The 23492-nt window shown below is 34.4% G+C and overlaps 1 protein-coding gene across 2 annotated transcripts; it reads left to right on the top strand.

Annotated features, from left to right (window-relative positions):
- The first annotated feature begins 177 nt into the window (after nucleotides 1-177).
- Nucleotides 178-23132, top strand: LOC140167934 (serum paraoxonase/arylesterase 2-like). 2 transcript variants are annotated; one of them, XM_072191228.1, is made up of 9 exons: nucleotides 178-582; nucleotides 4550-4620; nucleotides 6273-6328; nucleotides 7011-7169; nucleotides 9247-9388; nucleotides 10754-10954; nucleotides 15077-15158; nucleotides 18530-18658; nucleotides 21396-23132. In XM_072191228.1, the coding sequence occupies exons 6-9, from the start codon at nucleotides 10872-10874 to the stop codon at nucleotides 21561-21563; spliced, it is 462 nt and encodes a 153-aa protein (XP_072047329.1). In that variant the 5' UTR covers nucleotides 178-582; nucleotides 4550-4620; nucleotides 6273-6328; nucleotides 7011-7169; nucleotides 9247-9388; nucleotides 10754-10871; the 3' UTR covers nucleotides 21564-23132. The 2 variants fall into 2 exon arrangements, with proteins under 2 accessions (XP_072047329.1, XP_072047330.1); XM_072191229.1 differs by lacking the exon at nucleotides 4550-4620.
- The last annotated feature ends 360 nt before the right edge of the window (nucleotides 23133-23492 follow it).

Genomic DNA, 23492 nt, shown 5'->3' with positions numbered 1-23492 from the left:
TTTTGGCAATGAAGACTGCTCATCACAGATAGTTGTGTATGATATTTAATTTCATTCATAAATAGCCATTCAATGCTGCTACTTTTACTAGTTTTAATTGTAATTTTTACCCACAAAAAAATTCTAATCATCTGGCCCACGAGCTGCAAATAACCATCAAAACAAAGCGAATGACAGTTCATGAGTTCACCTTTGATCAGCGCGGTAATAAATCACTTTAAAACATTATATTCATGAAAATGAGCTTCATAAATCATATGCAACATAACTGTTAGTCAGCTTGACTTATCAAGAATGTATTTCTTGAATTTCGCGGTATTCAAGGGGTGATTTGCGTCATTTAGAGGTCATTACATGACCGGGAATCGGCGACCTTCATCATCTTCATCTGCAACCAGGCATCTGCACAGTGTCAATTATTTGCAGAAGCTGAGTCATCATATGCACTGAGTGAGCACGAATTTCACAGCACAGAGAGTGTGAGAGAGAGAGATCCGGCTGTTATAGCAAAATGGAGACTATTAGGAAAGTCATTGCAGCTCTTGTTTTAGCTGCACTTACCCACCGATTAACAAAATTTATGTAAGTATGATCTTGTCTTGAGACAGAGTTTAAGATGATTTGCATTTTCTCCTCTGCTCTGTGGGTTTAGGATGAGCCTATCTACCAAATATACAGCTCTATATTTAATATGCTTGTTAAATACATAAATGTAGTGCATCTTTCTTGAAGAGTACTTGGCTTTGAGGATTTCAAGCATCTTTAGAAATAGGTCTACAGTAGATAACATTTTGTTTTTATTATTTGTAATCTTTTCTTCAAAAATAACAAAGCTGTATTTTTTCAACTGATTTAAAGCAATCTGACTTGCTCACAGTCTCAAATGCATGTAATACAATTGTTAATGGTCACATATTATATATGGGTAAACAAAACAAAATTGTTATCCATTCATTGTGTTTTTAAAATGGAACTTGAATTTAAAAGTTGGTTTGGTAAGTTTGCTTGCTATGTTTTGTGTTTGTAGTGTTTTTTTTTTCTTTTTTCAGCATGGTATTTCTCAATGTTTTGTAGGGGACAACATTAATTTTCCTTTGCCCCTCTTCCATTATGACAGTTGAACTATGAATTGAATATTTAAAAGCTTAAATGTTTCACTATAATTAATATAAAAGTCGCATTAATATCTAGGGTCACATTAAATCATTTAGGCCTACAGCATTTGCTTTTCTATTTTCACTTGCTGTGACTTGTGATTCATCAAATCCAATCAAATTAATCCTTATGGGATCTTCCTGTAGATATTTAATTAATATGCACACACGCATTATTCTGGTACATGCAGCCTGTAATGACCAAATATGAAATACCGATTTGACCTAATTAGATCCCTTCTGTAATTAGCGCACATTTTGAACTTGTTTATGTGTCCCTTTAAGTATTTAAGGGGGTACTACACCCCTAGTCAATTTTGTGCCTATTTTTGCATTTTTCTCAAAAATTAAAGCGCATTGGTGACAAGTAAGATATGTATATTATAGGGGCAAGGACTACAACTATTGCACTGAAAATTTTATTTCAACACAGACAACAGTTGTGGAGTTACAGTCAAAAATGAGGGAAACCAATATTTGATCAATAAATCAATAACTACTTGCATTGAGTTGCTGAATTTTCAGTGCAGTAGTTGTCGTCCTTGCCCCTATAATATACATATCTTACTTGTCACCAATGCGCTGTAATTTTTGAGACAAATGCAAAAATAGGCACAAAATTGACCAGGGTGTAGTACCCCCTTAAATGTGCACAGATTTTATATGCTAGTTCAATTACAGAAAAATCTTCTTGGCACAGATTTTTTGTCTTTCCTCTCCTTTTTTGTGGACTGGGTCTAATTTTGTGACATGTGTTTCAACTTTAAATATAACTTTGTTTTTTAATTGTGCAATCGATGTATCTTACACATATTTGAATCACAATAGAGTGTAATAAAAATAAGAGACTTGCAATAGCAGTAACATTTGTTCCAATATTGCTATTATTTCTATTCATTTGAAACTTACTATAGTATACAACAATGTTTTGCACTAATATCCAGTTTGACTTTCAAAATATTAAGCGCCCCCTTCAGACAACTGACTAGATTAGAAAGCACCTAGCGCACTAATTAGGTCAAACACGGAAATGTGTTCTTAGTTGGAGCACCTCCAAGTAAGCTTTAATTAGCTAATTTGTCATGCGCCTCCAAGAATCCATTTAGGACAGTATCACACAGTTGAATCCAGTTTGATGTTGGATTCAGTTATTACCACACAGCTTGAGTTAACATTAAAGATACAGCTGACAGGTAAATTGAGGCATCCTTTGAGTACCCCATACACAGCAATATTGTACAAATGTAAAGATAAAAATATGAGTAGCCATGTGCAACTGGGCATATAAATGCTTGAATAACCTCATATTTACTAATCAGTGACCTGTAACTAATATCATTATTTCCACTAAACATATCAGGTAATTCAGGCAGTATAGAAGCAAAAACAGACTAAAAACGCAATTTTTTTGTCAAACCAGTGTAGGTTAGATATGAAAATTGAAAGTGTTTTGGAAAATTATAGATTGATTTTCATAGGATATTGTTTGTAAACGAAATGTATGAGAAAAATATGTTTTGAAATGTTGTCATCATTTTGTGCTTGAAAATATCTTTTTTTTACCAGATTTCAAAAATAAAAAAACAAAATGTGGTGAAATTGCTCCCTAAATTGCTTAGCCTAAAATAATCAAGGTTTCAACTGATGTCCAAAATTGTCCATAGAACATTATGAATTTCAAATGGAATCATTCATTCAGATAATCCAGTTGAAATACACACTCGCTTTGTGAAAGATTAAGGTCATGTCTTCCATAGGGATGTTTGGATTTCCACCGGAATATTAACCCAATGAGACTGTTACAGTTATTGGTGCGGCAAAAAAAGCCATGTGTGCTGAATCTGCTGATAACTAAGTGTCAATGTGTGTCAGTAGTCAAAGACCTTTGATCAGTTCTATAATCTGCCATTAAATGTACAAAATGTATCCAGATAAGTTTAATATTGATGTAGGTTGATAAAATAACAAACCCTGTGGTAGTGTACATTTTCATTTAATACAGAAGCAAATTAAAATGTGAAATTTGTAAAGTCAAGTTATTTGCCAATATTTTGTTCACATGCAGTGAACATAGGATAACTTAATACCAAAGTACTAATATTATTAGCTACTTGCGGTTCGCCATTATGCACTATGTGGGGAGAGCCTCGAACTGGCAGCATACATGAAAGGAAGAATTATGTAACCTTACACAGAACGTTATGACTAGTTCAATTCCCATTCATGTATGCTGCCAGTTCGAGGCTCTCCCGCATATAGTGCATAATGGCGGAACCGCAAGTAGCTTAATATAGCCTTAATTATGTTGACATTCACTGCATCACTAGGATTGTGAACATGCTCATATGTTGGGTCACAGTTTTTTAACCCAAGATATTAGTACATTATTGAATAACCTTTGAATACAAATGGGTATGAAAACTCATAATGCACAACCTGAGGTCAAATGTAGAGATATGATTGGTGAACAGAGGTTATTGAACTGTGCTTCTACATTGAGGTTATTTTGATTCATAGAGATATAATGGTGACAAATGAAACATGAAATTAAACTTGAAACCTGTCTGCAAAATTAATACTTTGCACTAAAGAAGAATTTGATGGGGTTGACTTCATGGCAGATGGCACATATTTAAACACTAGTACTTTAAAGGGACAATCATTGATTTGAGCAACTTTTAACATTTTGTCCACAATATGTGTGGAAACACTTGGATAAAATTGCCATTTAGTTACTTCCAGGACTCCCTCCCACTACATGTAGGATCACAGTTGTTTTTACCATATAATTTTATTGGGTCGTTATTGTTAGGCCTGTACTGTAACATTTAGGCTGTTATCAGCGGCAGCAGAACAATTTTGAAAGTGGGGGGGGGGCAGTCAGTGGCAGATATAGACAATGTAAATTGTGTTGCGCTAAGGGGGTGTGCGAGGCCGGATCCCATTTGCCATTTGGTGGAACATTTTGGTACAATTGTGTACAAAAGCCAAAAATTGGTGAAATGAAGGCCAAATTAAAGGCACTCATGCACATGTCTTCAGTATTATTGTATAAATTATTGCTTCAAGCATATAGTGTTAAGCGAAAAGGGGGATTTGGGGTTGAAAAATTCTGCAAAATGAAGGTCCAATTGAAGCCATTTGGTGAATCATTTTGACACTCTGTTTCAGGGTCCATAATAGATAACACAGTACATTACGGGTTTGATTAAAGTGGGAGGGCTAGCCCCCCTCCAGGTTGCAAACATTGGTTGGAAACTGCCCCACCCCCTCCCCCAGTTACGCCAATATTGGCTGTTATTTATTAGAATCAGAATTACAATGTTAGTCTGCAGCTGTAACTTTAAATATTTCAAACTAACAATATTTTCTAACTTTTTTTGTTTGCTTATCAGTATTGCCCTTGGAATGCACAAACCCATATATAACCACACACCTGGACCTAACCACCTTGTACCTGGTATTGGTAAGTGTACATGCATGGACAGCACTATTAACCCCGGCTATTAACTTCCCTAAAAGGTCTGGTGGGTTCAGTCGTCACTGACAATATGTATGCATGATGGTTCCAATTAGGGGTACTTTTTAACAAATATCCGCAGAATTTTTTGTGGACAAAATTGTCTGCGATTGTCCAAATTAGAGGTGTTTTTGGAGCAAAATTGTCTGTGAAATGAAAATAGGGTGTATTTCTAGGACTTTTATTCATGTTTTACCGCTAAAGTTTTTGTTGTTTGTATTTTTTCTGTCTGTTTTGTAGTTGCCTGTGAAATTGGGGTATAATTGCATGCCATTATCATATCAGATCTCAGTGCATGAAAATATTATTTCAAATTTTACACATCTTAAAAAGAAATTTATATGTTAAACAAGCAACAATTAAATAACATCCTACAAGCATTTCATTTAAGAAATAAAGGGTAATGCATTATCCTTTACGAAAATAATGTGTCGAGGCAGTAAAACGTAAATAATGGGTGAGGGCAGCCGAACCCATTATTTAAACGCTTTTACTGCCTAGGACACATTATTTGCGTGTAAAGGATAATGCTGCACCCTTTATTTCTATTCTATTACCACAAAATGGTGCGATTTAAAGAGAAAATATCACATTTTTTGCCTACGCGTAGCCAAAGCGTACGGTAAGTGATAGCGAGTATTGCAGACCGCGTAACCAAGCATGATGCTTCGCGTAGAATGCGTAACAACGCTAATATACTGTATCGCGCTTTGCAGTGCGCTGTGATGCGAGAAGAACATAAAGTTCGTTGCCCTTGACACTTTATCGCTAATTAATGGTCTGTCACGTGACGCGTTTCAACAAATCATAGTGCGCAATTTTGAATAATGGGTCGTGGGGGTAATAGAATAATGTTTCTATTTCAATTAACAAGAAATGCATGACCAAGGGATAGAACTTGCCCATTCTCTCAGATCGGGGTGTACTCAAGTTTGGTTTGGGTAGGGGTGTGCTGCTGAGAATTTTAATGTGGATCCATCAATATACCAATTTTCAAGAAATTTGGATCATTGACATATAAACTGCGTATATCGTTATTTGTCATTAGTTATATGTCTAATGTATATGCCACTGCATGAAGCTCAGCTCAATAATGATTGGCGAGCTAATACTCACATTGCTGAAAATTATATTAGGCGCTGGGATGAAATAGCGATTATCTCTTTACCTCATTTGTTCAGCTCAAAATTAAAAGGACATAATGTGATATACATTTTGTGATAAACAAATAATAAGAACCATTCTTTATCGAAATCACATTGCTTTAAAGCAGGTGCAGCGCTGCAGAAATGATTCGGTTGCCGGAAAGAGGATTCAAGATATGTCGGAACAAAAGCATGGTGATGCGAAGTGCTCAGTATAAACCCGTTGACAAAGGCAGAAGAAGCATGATTTAGAAACAAAAATTATTACAGCATATTATTCATGAGTTTAACCAATAATAGGCCTATATTATTACAATACATACCAGTCATCCTTTTGGGGGGAGAATTGTTAAGTCATTGTTTCCTCTTGTATAAATAGAATTTTTGTATGTATCACCATTTTTTATACCAATCACTATTTTTAATTTTGAACTCTTCCTTTATTTTTCAAAGTGAATGGATCTGAAGATATCGCAACAACATCAAGTGGCTTTGCTTTTATTTCATCTGTAAGTTTTTCTGTTTATAGTTGCTGTACATTCTGCATAATGCCATTTACCATTAGAGCACTTATATGTCTAAGTGTGGGGAGTGGTCTTTTGTCAGTTATGGCCGCTACATACTCTGAGTATTTGATGTAGAATATTTGATGTAACATATCTATGTTATTTAATCTATTCCCATTCTATTTCCAGTAATGTGTAAGTTCTACGAATGTTTGAATATTGGGTAGAAAAATATTATCGATTTCACATCATCAAACATTTGTTAGAACTTAAACATTATGGAATAGATTAAATAACGTAGATATGTTACATCAAATATTCTACATCCACTAAAAAGAAGGGTTTCTGTCCATTTTGAGCTGAAATAACAAGGTAATTAAAGTGAAAGAAACCCTACTGGTTATTTTGGCCGTTTAACATGTAGGACATAATGCCATATTTTATAAATTATGACTTTATGTTGAACTTTGCTCTGTTGACTTACAAACACAACAAATTTGGCTGATTCCATTTAGGTGGAAGTTGGGACATGTCAATAGGCCTATGCCAAAAAATCAGGTTTGAAAAAATTTAACCAATTTCATATTATAAGATCGTACATTATGGCTTTAAGAATTTATTCTTGTTAATATCTTATGCTAATAATATTGTTTTGTAAATTTTCTTTTCTTTGCAATGAATCCAGGGATTAAGGACAATGCTCAACAATGAGGAAGGAGTTACTGGCAAGATAATGACCTTTGACTTCAGTCACCATGACGATGGTGTAAGAGAAATAGAGTTAGTAGGGAATCATCACCAAAGAGTTTCAATCCAATAGGGTTAGATGTATGGGAAGATAAAGGTAAGGTGTTTGGGGTAAAATCAGAATGAATATTAATTTTAAAACAACCATTTTTGAATCCAGTTTCCCGCCAACAAACTACAAAGTTCTTGATGGCAAAAGCTTTTAAACATACAAAGTTTTTTGTTTAGTTTGACAGTGCAGATCCCTGGTGCAGATCCTAGTTTCTTGATATATAGACCCTATCTCTTTACACCTTTTACTGTACATTTCACAAGTGTTTTAGTTTCAAATCCCCCACAATTTCCCTTCAAATGAGGTCAAATATAAGTCAGTTACCTATGCAATAAAGGTTCTCAGTGGCTTAGCCAGGTTTTCTGATCCGATGGGGAGGCATAACTTTTTCAATTCAATTCAATTCATTCAATTTATTCACACATGATTTCACATATATATAGATAACAATATTTCAGTCGCTACATTTACAAAACTTGTAAATGTAGCGACTGAAATCTTTTTTGGTGACAGAAGTTGTGAATTGTTGACCCAATTTTTTTCCGATGATGCCTTGAAAAGTAAAGAGCAAAAAAAAAGTAGAATAATAGTTAATTTAGTGTCTATGGCGAGTGGAAAATCGCTCGCTAGAAATTGAGTTTGGGCGAGCGGTGGCGAGCGAGAGTGATCGCTTGCCTCAAATGGCAAGGCCTGCTATGCCACTGCAGGTTCTGTATGATATTTTCTGTCTCCAAACATGTTTATTAAATAACTTTCGTTACCTTCTTTTTCATGTTTGTTATCAGGATGTCCAAATAAAACCAAATCAATTTAGGATAAATATTTATTTACCTGATAACAAGATAGGAAGCAAAACATTGTTGAAATTTGCTATTTACATACTTTATCTGTTCACTGGGGTCTTTGAGGTCAACATCAAACCATGAAAGTATGCTGAATTTGCATGTGGGTTCCCAGCAAACACAAAACGTTTTTGACATCATTCGCAAAAGGTTATAAAATGTTGTCAGATAACGTTTAAATGTCGGGTTATATAAAGGGTATATTAAGGGTATAAAACGTTTTCATAACATTGAAAAACATTTTTTGATAATCTACTGCCCAGCAAACACAAAATGTTTTACAGAAAACGTTTAAATGTCGGGTTATATAAAGGGTATAAAAACGTTTTAATAACATTCCAAAAACATTTTTGAAAACCTGACACAAAACATTCTAAACAGAATGTTATTTTTGGGTTGAAAAAAATATTTTGCGAAAAATGTTTGCCCAAAATATTTGCCATAACGTTTTAAATACGTTTTTATGACCTTTATATAACCCCGACATTTAAATGTTATTAAAACGTTTTGAAAAAAATATTTTAAGAACATTTCTGTGTTTGCTGGGGGGCAAATATTTTAACATAATGTTATTTAAGTGTTGACAAAATATTTGGCAAAAAATGTTTGCAAAAATAGTTTACAATAACATTTTTTGAAAACATTTTAGAAATATTGTTGTAGTGTGTTTTCATACAAAACGTCTTAAAACGTTTTCACGACCTTTATATAACCCGACATTTTAATGTCATTAAAACGTTTTTACATCAACCAAAAGCCAAAATATAACTTATTTAAAACGTTTTAAAAACGTTTTTGTGTTTGCTGGGTTCCCAGCAAACACTTCTATGTGTTAATAAAGGTATACAAAGGGTATAAAACATTTTAATAACATTCAAAAAGATTTTTTAAACTTGCTGCAAAACATAACATAACAATATTTAAGTTTTGACAAAATATTTTTCCAAACTGTTTGCCAAAAATATTTTACATAAACATTAGCAAACATTTTTAAAATAGTGTTGTAGCGTTTTTCATATAAAATGTTTTTAAAATGTGTTCATGACTTTAGTGTTATTTAAATGTTAAAACTACAGCTAATAAAAGTTCTTTGCAAGACCAAACTACAGGTTTACCTTTTTACAATGTTTTATTTTTTTATTTGCTGGGTCATGTACTTATGTGCTAATGTGTGAGGGGCATTTCACTATATTTGTGTGTACTCATTCTGTTAGTCTGTTTAATAATATTGCACTCGCAGCTTTCCAACTCTCATTTTATTTATTTCATTTTTTTGGCAGAAACTGGAAAAGTACTATTATTTGTAGTAAATCGTGATTTTGATGGCAGTGGTGGTGGTTCAGCTATTGAAGTATTTGAATTCAACAAAGAAACACATCAATTAATACATCAAAAATCTATTCATCATCCTAATATATATTGGTAAGTGAAATGATAAGCAATTATTTAAGGGAAAATGAGAAATAGCAGATAAATTAAGGCAACTGGAAAAAATATTCACTTCACAAATAAACCAAAAGGTCTGACAAGATATCAGAATAACTGGGCATGACAAGAGATTAGGATTGGGGTTGGGACATGGTTATTGTAGGGTTATGATTAGGGTTTGATGGTAGATTAATAATTAGGGTTTAGTTGTAGGGTTATTATTAGGGTTAGGTTGTAGGGTTATAATTAGGGCTTGGATTAGGGTTGCTTTAGGATGAAAATATTATAGTCATGTAGTATGTTTCAGGATGGCAAAGTGCTCCCTGCCAAAAAAAAAAAAAAAATCTGAAAAGTGTGTCAAAATTGCTGTATTATGTAGGCTACATAATTTGAAGAAATCTGTATCATTTTGCAAAGAAATCCTGCAATGGGCTATTCCATTTAAAATTCACACTACCCCTGTGGAAGATTTAGCTAAAGTCTTTCACAGAGGGAGTATGGGTTTTGAATTGTATAGACAATTGGGTAACTTCCATTTGAACTACTCACTCCAGTTGTGGAAGATATAGGTAAAACCATAATACAGGGGGAGTATGAGTTTCAAAATGATTGACCCTGACCAATTACATTTTAAAAACATTCTCCTCTATGTTAGATATTTCAAAATCTTCCACAGGGGAGTGTGGATTTCAACTGAATAGCCCAATGTTGCACCCAAACAAAACCCTGTTCTGGACAGGATATATCATCATGTCAAATATTATCACATTATCTTTCCCCCAAGTGATGACTGTTATAGGCCTAAGGTTTTAAAGTTCTCATTATCTAAATATTAAATACAAATAGTAGTGGTACTTATCTCTGTTGCTTCCCCTTATTATATATAGTGCAGATAGTTGCTAGAATTATGATGGGATAAACATATAATGACATTTACTTTAGTTTGATGACATTTGGACATCAACTGTCAGAAATATGATGATGGATATCACCTGATTATACTTTGGGCTATTCCAGTTGAAATCCATACACCCCTATGGAAGACATGACCTTAATCTCTCATACAGGCAGTAGCATCTATCCATCTTGAAATGAGGGGTGGGACATTTGGCTTGAATTTTCAAAATTGACTGAAAAGAACACAAAATTTGTCATTTTGCCAAAAGGTAAAAAGAGGTTATAATGTTTTGTTCTTATATATTTTGGGTCATTATTTCTTTTGGAGTAGAATTGGAAATAAGTCTAAACTTTACCTTTTGAAAGGGCGAAATTTGCTGTGAAAAACAATTTAGTCACACATGCATAATTAATAAAAGAACACTCTCATATTTGAAAATGCATTTATTTTTTATCTTTCAGCCCAAATGGTATAGTAGTTATTAGCGAGAATACATTCTACATCACTAATGATGGTTATTTCAATGAGGGCGTTCTTCGGTTCCTAGAGATCGTCTTGTTGTTACCAACAGGAAGTGTTATGTACTACGATGGGAAGGATGCCATTAAAGTAGCAGATGGGTTTGGTATGGCCAATGGCATCAACATCTCACCAGATAAACAGTAAGATGAGCCGGGAGTTTGATGGCTTAGAGGCACAAAGATGTATCTCCTTTAGGTGCTGCATTTTTGATTAACTAATGCATAAGTTCTAATGTATTATAGTTTGATCAGCTCATAATAGGCGGGAAATGTTAGGTCTTTACAACTACGCCGAAAAGTAGACCCATGTTAAGTGTGCTATTAGTTGATTGATCTGCTTGGTCTATATTTTGTGTGTTAAAGAAAGTAAACAAAGTATAAAGCTTGAATTAATAATTTGTAATGCTTCTGGCGAGATGTCACAAGACAATTCTCATAATTAAATATTTCGGTATTAATCGGTGATGTTATAAGGCCAACCGATTCTGAGCTGGTTATTGAGCATACACATATTACAGCAATCATACACACATTAGCTACTGGAGATACGTCTTTGTACTGCTCAGCCATAAAGTTATCAAAATAGACTTAGTTTTATATGGGGAAAATTGCAATGTACAGGTGTTATTGGATTATGAGTTAAAGGAGGTAGACATTAAACAATGAAAGTATGCTGAAGTTGCATGTGGGTTCCCAGCAAACACAAAATGTTTTACAAAAAACTTTTAAATGTTGGGCTATAAATGTCTGATTTTCTACCTCACATTAAAGCCCATCACCAAAGCATTCATAGCCCCCCCCCCCCAAAAAAAATAGGAAAGGGTTTGTGTCCTCAAACTTTCTGCAAAAAATTCAGGTGCTATGCCTTTATTTTTTTTAGAAAAAACAAAGCCAGTGCTATGCAGAATTTCTTAGCAGCTAGGTGGTCACTTAAGAAAAACAAAAAGCCTGTAAAAAAGCACAGCAAATAGGGCTATGCGATAGAATGGCTTCCAGTTACTTATGCACATAGGTTTGAGAGACAAACCTTCTTTTTTGCCTTATTTCAAGTCTTGAGTTCAAATGTCCCAGCGGTTTGGATTTTATCACAGGGGACCATAGACAGGTGTGTGAAATCTCCTCTATTAAGCTGAATTCCTCTTTTTTGGAAATTTCTTTGAGGCAAAATTTTGGCTTTTTCTTTCATTTTCAGCCCATTTTGAGTACATTTCAGTGCTTTTCCTCTTTTTTCAATAGACCCCTGCATAGAACAAGACACAAGTTCATGTTTATGGTTATACCGCCTAAATAAAACAACTCAGCAAACACAAAAAAAATGTTTGAAACGGTTTTGATTTTGGTAAAAACATTTTAATTACATTAAATGTTGGGTTTTATAAAGGTTATGAAAACGTTTTAAACCCTTTTGTACAAAAACACACTATAACAACATTTTTAAAATGGCATCAAAATGTTATTGAAAAATTATTATTGCAAACATATTTTGCCTAATATTTTGTCAACACTAATATAACATTATGTTAGAATATTTTGCACTAAATTTTCAAAAATGTGTTTGAATGTTATTAAAACATTTTATACCCTTCATATACCCTAAATAAAACATGACATTTAACATGTTTTCTGACAACCTTTTCTAACCTCTCATGAATAATATCGATAACGTTTTGTGTTTGTTGGGGTATTTGAGGTCTAAAGTTTCTCTGGGGTTATGAGAAAGCTCGGAGCTTTATCGAAATCTGCATTTTTATCAAGCAATTAAGTAGCACACCTTTTGCTTGTGAGCATCAGCAAGTCAAATTGACACCGACTGTCACTAAATTTGTTGCTATTCTAATTGCATCTGTTGGTAGTATACTAGTGGTTGAATTAATTTGTGTCTGTGTGAAAGATTACTATTCATGGTCATATGAATATAGTTGTAATCAAATTTCAACTTGTATTTAATTGCAGTGTAAGCACCGGTGAATTCAAATACCGTATTTGTTCCATTAAGTGCCCATGCCCCTATAAGCACCCACCCAGCGACTTTATAACAAGCAAATGTGATATTATTAACCGCTCACCCATCCTGTACTGTCAAAATACTTTCTTTAAGCTTCCTATGGAGTGGCTACACTTATCAATAACCACCTGCATATGCCATTGAAACACCAAGTTTGATGTAATTCTGACTTCAAAATTGTATTTTATTTGCTCATGTTCGCCATTTGATGCCATTGGTAAGCGACCTGGACATATCTGGACACCATTTTCTTTAGGGCGCATTAACTGTGAGTAACTAAATACTATCAGATGGTGATTGATGACTATTTAACAATGTAAAAAATAGGAGCCCAACCAAAACGACTTTCTTAAGCGCCCAGAGCGGTTAATGGAACGAATATGGTACATTTAGGATAAACAGCCATGAATTCAAATCAATTTGTAATAATGAATAATCCTTTATCACATTCAGAAATGAGGTCAAAATTAAATTTGTCACTTGTTTTAATTTCCGATTTGTTTATAGTTTAAACTGTAAGGGAACTATATATGTCCCTTGTTGAGTAGGGTTATAGTATGAAACAAGAAGTTACTTGGAATAGCTGCCATGTGTCAGATGAGTACAATATAATGTGTGTAAATTGCCAATGTTCACAGGGCAGCTATTTGCACTTAGCCACTTATGCCACTAAGCACCCAGCAAACACAAAACGTTTTCGGCATCATCAAAAGGTTGTCAGAAAACGTTTAAATGTCGGGTTATATAAAGGGTATATTAAGAGTATAAAACGTTTTCATAAACTTAATAAACATTTTTGATAATCTACTGCTCAGCAAACAAAATGTTTTACAGAAAACGTTTAAATGCCGGGTTATATAAAGGGTATAAAAACGTTTTAATAACATTCCAAAAACATTCTTGAATACTTGATACAAAACATTCTAAACATAATGTTATTTTGGGGTTGAAAAAATATTTTGCGAAAAATGTTTGCCCAAAATATTTTCAATAACGTTTTAAAAACGTTTTCATGACCTTTATATAACCCGACATTTAAATGTTATTAGAAGGTTTTGAAAAAAACATTTTATGAACATTTCTGTGTTTGCTGGGTTCAAATATTTTAACATAATGTTATTTAAGTATTGACACAATATTTGGCATAAATGTTTGCAAAAATAGTTTACAATAACTTTTTTGAAAACATATTGTGTTTTCATACAAAACGTTTTAAAGCGTTATCATGACCTTTATATAACCCGACATTTTACTGTTATTAAAACGTTTTTACCTAAACCAAAAGCCAAAATATAACATATTTAAAACGTTTTTAAAACGTTTTTGTGTTTGCTGGGCAGTCGTTATATCTTTGAGCCAGTGCAAGAATGACATAGGGTGAATTTGAGTAATTAATGGATTATGAAAATATTGGTAAAACAGGAAGCCCCGCTTGGCCAGTTCTCCACAGAAGAACTGACTTACACCTGTTACTTTGATGATAGATGGAACATAATTTACATGGATAAATTTCAACCTTGACTAATTCCCTAAGGAACTTAGACCAAAAGCTTCATCTTAAATGCACACATTTGAAGCTTTTTACAAGTCTTGGAAGTAATCAATTAAATTTTGACTAAATACTGAAAAAGTTTGAAAACAATCAATAAATAAACAAATTTAAATACAAAATGTTTCTTTAAAATGGCAAAACAACATTCTTGTACTTCAGTATTTTATTTGTATGCAGTTTGGAGCAGTTTACTTTCAAGGAATTGAGTCAGCCCAATACAGGGGCCCAATATAAGATTGGCGATGCATATCATAGCATACAATTGTTTATTTGTTTGTTTGTTAGCATTTTCAAATAAAACTGTGACACCATCTAAACCCGGGCATGTAATGCCGGGTAAATGGATGCAATTCATTGTCTATTATTTATTGGCCAATAAATCTGGGTCCGAATGTTCGTCAAAATGGGCTACTAAATGTGACACATTTTGTAAGGTCAAAATTCTACCATTTAAATTCAACCTGAACATACTTTATTGCAATGTAAATACTAACATTTTCCTATCCATCTTGCTTGTACAAACTCTACCGGTTATTACAATTATATTTACCGCTTTAGTTTTGGGGTGACAAAATCGGAAGCCTCTGCTATGCATCAGTCGTCTCATATATTGTTCTGCCAAGAAAATAATGGTATCACCCATGCTATATCAAGAGGCGATATACTTTCTGCTATATTGAATTTCTTTCTAATATATTTCTTGCAGGTATTTATATGTAGCTTCCACATTTGAACAACACATCAGAGTTTACCATTTACTTACTGAAACAAAGCTACAACTCAAAAAGGTATAGTGTTCTGTTTTTAATTCAAGCAGCAGTAAAAGGAATTAAGGAATTAATTACAAAGTTGCTATTTAGGCTGCGTTCACATAGAAGTATACTATTCGGGTATACGGTGCACGTTTTGCAGGTGCACGCGTATAGCTTAAATCGAGCAAGGCAATTTCATAGTACCGGGTCACATAAGGCTACGATCACATAGAAGTATACTATTCGGGTATACGGTGCACGTTTTGCAGGTGTACACGTATAGCTTAAATCGAGCAAGGTAATTTCATAGTACCAGGTCACATAAGAGGGCACTATTCGAAAAGGCCGTATACCTGCGTATAGTAGTATAGTGGGAATAAGTGGGAATCGTGCGTGTTCGATTTTAGTGCAGCATATACTGTCCTAATTTTAAAACTAAACCATATGTGGGTAAATTCATTTTTTTTAAATAGATGCACTATCTAATTCTGCACATTATGACACCTCATTGAATGCAATGTGACCTCAAGAAGTAAACTTACAAGCATTTGATTATACGAAGAAAATTGGTAAACTGACCTATCATGCCTATACTCGCTAATCGCTATACGAAATACGCTCATTCGATCAGGCTGAGTTCACATAGTATACTTCTATATGAACTCAGCCTGATCGAATGAGTGTATTTTATATAGCTAATACCGTGATATACCGTATACTTCTATGTGAACTCAGCCTTAGGAACCACATTGAAAACAATTCTTGTGTTTTAGAAAAGCTCTTCTTATATCAAACCTGCTGGAGTGTTTTAGTTAAACCTTTCAGGATACCGTATAGTGGGATATTTTCGCTGGGTTAATTTTTCGTAATTTTATCAATTCTGAACAGTTTAGTGGGTGTTAAATTCACGTTTCCAAATATATTCACATTAAGTACTATGTGCAATAGATATTTTTGCAGGGTTAAAAATTCGTGGGTGCCTGGTAAATTGCAAAAAGCGTAAAAGTTAAACCCCCACAAAAAATTCCGCTGTACAGTATTAATGTGACACTGTTATTTTTTGTTTCCTGCTGTCATTTCTGAAGTGAATTGAGAAATTCAAAGTAAACAGTGCAGTTTTTGATGATTTCTTTTTAATTTTCCCCTCAAACATTATGGTTATAGATTTGAATACACATTGAGTACCTTTAAATTTGTTGTGACGAATGTGCATGTCACATTGACTATTCAATATTTGTGAAAAAATCATCATGCCATCTTGATGAAATATTTAGGGTCTTCAATTTTGTAGAGAGCTTGTCCAAATTTTACAAAAAAACATTATGTTTACATGAAACATGTTTAAAATATACGAGTGGATATTCATACGTAGTGGTAGATAAAATGATTAAAGAGTTTAACTTCAACACTACACTATTTTTCGCTCACCTGGAACGTTTTCACTAGTTCGACTAGCGTCTTCATAAATAGACCCAATTTGGGACAACCTTCTGATGCCCAGGGGGGGCGCCGCTACATCGTAACATCCTATGACGTCATTCTGTCAATCATATGACGTCATCAGTGAAGGTTATCCCTATCGTAGACAAGATAACATCACAGCATCACCATCTGCTGAAGACACTAGTCGAACTAGTGAAAACGTTCCAGGTGAGCGAAAAATAGTGTAGTGTTGAAGTTAAACTCTTTAATCATGTTCAAAATATGTTATTGATATAGAAAGTACACCATAGTATTGGTGATTTGCACCAAAGAGTACCAATTAAATCTTTATGTTACTTAGGAATTATATTCTTGTGCTGTTTTTGTTTTCTATTCAATTCAGTAACCTGGGGCAAAAACTAACGAGGCATGGTCTGATTTTTCATAATTTGTGTTCTATCTTAGATTGAGGCCTACCATTAAAACAACATGTTATTTTGCTCCGGTGGGTTTGATATGAGAAACAAAAACATGTATTACAATGCCCCATAGGATAGTATACACTTTTAAATATGGTTACCACAAATCACTACGTTTTTGTTCAAGGGCGTTAAATTTCACTGGGATAATGAGAAAGCTATGAGCTTTTTTCTGTTACCAAAATCTCAACTTTAATAAAGAAAAATGGGGGATGAGGCTGTCAATCAGGTTAAGAACCTTTAAGCTAAGAGAGTTTTTCACATAGCAGACTCATATTGTTTTTTATTTTGATATTTGCAAATGTATCTCATTCACTTCTTGCACAGTCATCACGTTTTAAGATAAGAGTCTCAAACTGGCAGTATTCATTAATTAGAGGTTAATAACTGCGCATCGGTTATTTGGAGGGCATTGTGAAAAATCTAAACATTTTGCCTTTGGAACCGAGGAATATCCCGAGGCGCAGCCCTGAGGGATATTCGAGAGGTTTTTGGAACCGAGGCAACCTCGGTTCCAAAGAAAACCTTTGGAAAGTTCCAAAGAAAACCTTTGGAACCTTTGGAACCGAGGAATATCCCGAGGAGCGCAGCCCCGAGGGATATTCCGAGGTCCAAAGCAAAATGTTTAGATTTTTCACAATGCCCGACATATAACCGATGCAAAGTTATTAACCTCATTCATAACCGTCACTTTGATCTTTTAACTTCACAAAATAACACAAAATTTTCCTCAAAAGTTTGTAAAAATATACAATTTTTACATCTTCCCTTTCTCAAAATCGATCAGGCTAAAACAAAACGACCAATAACAAAAGTGCGTATCAGAATCTGTGCAAATATGGTAGCGCGCGCATAATCCAAATCGGCAGCCAGCGCTGCGCAGTTCGTTGGACGCACAATACGGCGCACGCAGAAGTCAATTGTGTGCGACATTGGAACAATTACGCATTTTGCGGTCAATTGTGAGATATTAATGACCTCGATTTGCGTTAGCGTTTTCACAAATAATAAAATATGATTGGATCGCACGCATCGCGTTTATTAATGAGGTTATGAATGGGTATTCAACCAGTCATATAACATTGTGTTGCTATATATGTGACACAATCTGGTCCATGGGGGCCAAAGGCAGTAAATTTGAAATTGGGATGAAGGCAAATATGCGGAGTAAAAAAACAATAAAATATATAACAAAATACACATCAAAAAGCTTCAGGACTTAAGAACCAAATATACTAGACCTATACCTAGTGTTTTCAGTATATGATAGCCTATTGTTTGTTAAAAGTAATAATTATGGTAACTCAATTGTCAATAATGCCTCATTTGGCCCCATGGAGCAGATCATGTCACATTATATGGTTGCCAATTCAAGGCGCTGTCCAGCATGGCAGAACAGTGTACGTGGTGAATAGAAATGAAAGGTCTTGTTTTTGTTAGAGCTACACGAATCAAACATGTTTTAGCCTAAATTGACATGTTTTTGTTATTTGCGTTCTTCCACAGCTCATCCCTGTAGCATCTTTAGTTGATAATATCAAGGTACAAGAAGACACAGGAGATTTATGGATAGGAGCTAATTACAACGGATATAAATTTATCTTTGATGAAGGAAGAGCTAAAGGTGTTGCACAGGTAAGATATATAGTATGCCCTCTGGAGTACAAAAGTGCTATCTGTAGATAAATTACATAAGAGATACTCTGGCAAGGTCACACCGCCTGATTGGTCTACCTGATTATCGTGTAAAAAGACTAAAGTTTGTTCAGCTTATATAAGGCGAAAAAATAAGACTGATCATTACACTGTGTATTGATATAGAATGGCGTGCAAGCTGTTGGACGCAGTGCTTATGCTAGGTGTGCATCGCATACTGTGTGACTATCGCACACTTATGTGAATTTACGCAAGCGTGAGTTGGAACTTTATTGACACGTGCGGTAACAAAAGCTGAATAATTTCCGCCTTATATAAACCGAACAAACTTTAGGTAATGGCTGGGTCTCGAGATGCTATGCAGCTTGTTCGGTGATTTTGGTGCCAATGTGGTGATGATGTGATTCAATTAGCCAATCTGCAGAACCTTCCATGTGTTTATGCTGTAAACATCACCCAATTGGCAAAGTGCAAAGGACATTGCCTAATAGTATCATATATATGCGCACATTAAGGGGCATTTTATGATCCACAGCCTCATTCCCCTACTTTCGTAAAAAGGTTGAGATTTGTATACAATCAGAAACTTCATGGCTACTTATGTTTGTGCGAAAAATAAATTCTTGCAGATTCATTCACTTGGCACAAATATCATCAAATTTGTATTTATATTCTGTTGAACAGAAGACAATTACAGCACAGTAATCTATGTAGCCTAATATGCAATATATATACTCATGCATACCGGTAACTCGCAAATGCATAATCGGAATCAATTGAAATGTAATGAATAAGCTTTTTTCATGTGTGTATCTACTGAAACATACCATAATAAGGGGAAGTTAGAACTTGACATTTCTAACATTTGATGAACTGTCAGCCCGGATGTTAGAACTTGACATTAATTTTTAACATCTGATGAACTGTCAGCCCTATACTAGATGTTTAACAATAGTGATTGGATGGATATTGACAATACTCAGGTCCAATTGAATACTCAAGGTAAAGAAAGTGGAGAGAAGTCAGGAAGATGCAATGACAAAGAAAGAATTCAGTCTTAATTAAGTTGCAAACCTGAAACATCCAGTCACTGATCATGTTGATTAACACTCTACACAAGGACATTGACTGCATTCTTTTGTTTTTATTAGGCCCAATAAAAAAATAAAGATGTTTCACGATCCCTCGCGCTTCCTTTTTTGAGGTTTCTTCAATTTTTTTTTATTTTTTGAAAATCAGTTATAACTTTTCAAAAAATATGTCTTGGAAGTAGAAATGCTTTCTATAGCCTTGCAAATATAAGCCTATTTCTCAGAACAAGAAATAAAAGGCCTCCTCCTTTTTCCAGGCATTATTGTATACGCTAAAACAGCTCTAAATATGGGTATTTACACAGATTTTGCGATAAAAAAAAAAAAAACCTTTTCCTCCTTTTTTTCAAAAACCCGGTCGAGAAACATGTTCTTTATTTTACTTGGCCTTATTAAAAAAATGTCAGAATTGTAAATTTTCATAACCATATTTAGAATCAGCATGACAATTGCATTAAAATGAGTACAAACAAGCCTAGTATTGGTTCAGTGGTTCTTAAGATAACTCTTGATATTTTAATAAAATATTTCAAAACTTGGGACTTTTTTATGTTGATCCCTATGGCCAGCATACAGAGCATTAACAATCACATAATCACAGTACCTGGGGGAATTTGGAATTGAATTTAATAGAATAGTATTGTATCAGCATAAGAAATGATTACACACAGGATATATATACAGATTCTAAATTATATGAGCCTTTATTGACCAATTGTAGAGTCTTATTGTAAGCATAGATACTAAAAGTATCTATGTTGTAACATGTTCATCAGAAAAATTACTCATATTGGAAACCCCAGAGGGCTTAGCATTGACTCTAGATATTGTCTACATCTCTATGCTCCTAAACAATTTCAACTTAATTGTATCAGATTTGTAACCCAGGGGGAGTTACGTACATTTCACCTTTATTATTTTCGCATCATTGGACGATTTGTTTAATGAGATACTCGGACTACCACAACATGACTGCACAGTAATATTAGACAATAATGGAAACGGGAAAATGTGCAAAATCAGATTTGGATGTGTTTAGTGGTTTCCATTTAAAAGCTTTCCAAATTAATCAAATCATTACAAATTGGGTACCAAACTGTTAGGAATAGACCCAGTCAGTGGGCTATGTGCACCAAAGTATGATCTCAGTGCTATGTTACGAACTAGAAAAGTTGAACAATTTAAAATGAAATTTTGTGTGAATGAGGAGTACAAATCACAGATTCTAGAATCTGTGTACAAATATAATAGCTCAGCCCGAAAGTGTTCTCTGGATTGTTTTGAAACCAAATACAGCTAAATATCAAGGAATTCAAAAAATTTGGACCCATCGCAATACAGAAAGTCCAAAATTGTATGCAAATTTAGAGGAATTTGGCTACAGTTAGGCAAAATTGAGTTGAAAAAAATCAGGAAAATTTTTGAAAAAATGACCCATCCATATACCAAAAATGGGTCAGCCTAGAAAAGGGGGTCATTGATATACCAAATGGCCAAAAATGAGATCCGTGTTTGCGGCATATACCCCATATAGTCATTTGTACAAGGACCCCTGGAATTTCAACATAGCAGGACACAACTGTTTCTTATTTTAATTTCTTGTTTTGCTTCATTATTTCCTCCAGGTCTTATGGATTCATTTCAGTGACAATCTGGATTACAATTTAAAGGAAGTACTGATGGATGATGGGAAGATACTTCAAGGCTCTAGTGTAGCTACTTATCACCATGGTAACCTGCTAGTTGGGACAGCCAATGGGAAGATGCTATTTTGTGAAGTATTAGCTTTTTAGCTTTGTTGAATAATGTTTGGAAGCAGGATGTCAGAACACAAAACTGAAGTTAATAAGGCCACTAACAAAAAGTACACTCGCTCTGAACGCAAGTTATCAGAAAAAGAACAGACCAAATCAGCAATTTCTGATCATGTTGCCCGGGCCAACCACGTTATTAATTGGGATGATTCAAAGATCCTTGGGCGAGAGCATATAACAAGAAGTCGAGAGAAGTTCGAGAAGCCATGGATATAAGAAGAAGGGGGAGCAAGAGAGGAGGGCACATATTTCCTTAGCCACGTATACGATCCGCTTTTAAAGACTGCAAATGAGTCTAAGCATCACCGGAAACCCATCTCCCGGGATGAAAGTGGATCAGATGACCATATCAGTCATACCTGATGAAGTCCTCCGAAGTGAAGGACGAAATATTGTAGTGAGTAAAAATTCACTTGGTTTTGTCACACAAAAATGTCTTCTTGTTTATTAGCTTTTTAAATTGAGGAAAGATGTGAATTACTATGAACATGATGAAGAAGTACTACATAAATGCAAAAAAAAAAATCCAGTTGGTGCTGACACTGACAATTTGAGGTTTTACTATCCTCCACCAGCAGCCATCTTGGAATGTCTTGCTGCATCTGCAATATTTTGTTTTATTTTCTTGAAAAGTTACAAAGTTTATGTATGCATGGTACAAATAAATTACTTGGTGAAAGATGAACGTTCCATTTCACTCACCTTACCTGCTTATGAATGGAACGATCCATCTTCAACCATGAGAAAGTTGATATTTGTTACCAGCTCCAACAAAACCCAAAACAAGTCGCCAGACAAGTTCTTGAGTTATAGGCCTTTAAAGATGACATTCCCATAAAAGAAATCAAATTTTGGAATTCTTAATTTCATGGTATTTGACTGCGGGACTAAATGGACTTTCATATCCTTGAAAGTACTTATTAAAGAGAGGGTTATTTAATCACTAAATAATGGGTGAACTATGATAATCCCTATTTAATCCTGTATAAGGTAGGAAACTAATTGACCCATTACTCAGAATAGCAATTTGGCAAAAATATTAAGATATCATTTACAAAATTATCCATATTTTGAAAAGTATGGATGCTATTTATATAATTTTGGTATCATTTTAAAGATTATTGTCCTGTGCTTACATTTTTATTCAAATCATGAAATGTCAAAAATGCGACTTGATCCTGGTTTTGTCACAGCGGGTCACATTTTTAGAAAGTAATTTGGATGACAACAGTATAAATAGGTTCTTTGCATCTCGATGCTTTACTCAGGGTGAAAATGCATTATAATTGTGTCAGAATCAGATCTTTGGGCCATCTTCACAGGAATTAAGGATTTGTGATAGATTGAGCTCTCATTTTACCAAAATTTTAATGAAATCTCTGTTATTATTATGTGAAGAAAAATGGAATCTAAATTTTCAAAGATGAAACATTTTCATCAAACATTACCAGTGGCGGCGCCACAGGCATGGGGGGGGGAGGCAAATGCCCCCAGTCAGAACTCTTGTCCCCCCTGTTGCCCCCCAGTAAAAACCCAAAATTACGAAAATTTCCACTTTTTGCTGCAATTTTGCATAAAATTGGTTGATTTACCCCCTGAAATTCACTTTGCCCCTCAATGCCCCCCCCACCCCGAAAAAAAATTCCTGGCGCCGCCACTGAATATTATATAATCTTAGAGTTTGTAAATAGTACTTATTATTGAAGCCATTTAATGTTTGTCTTGCAGCTGTATTCTTGTAGCCAAAGTTTGTATTATTTATCAAAATATTTATCAAAACTGTCAGGGGTACATCCGGGTTATGAAAATGATCAAATTAGTGGGTGGGTGGAGAGGCTGAAATAGGTTGATTTTAAAGATTTAGGGAGGGGCAGCACCCCTGTCTTACACCCTCTCTGGATTTCACCC

The sequence above is a fragment of the Amphiura filiformis genome, chromosome 13 (genome assembly GCF_039555335.1).
Source record: "Amphiura filiformis chromosome 13, Afil_fr2py, whole genome shotgun sequence".
Lineage (NCBI taxonomy): Eukaryota > Metazoa > Echinodermata > Ophiuroidea > Amphilepidida > Amphiuridae > Amphiura > Amphiura filiformis.
The sequence above is the reverse complement of the archived record's forward strand: the minus strand, read 5'-3'. Positions and strand labels throughout refer to the sequence as shown.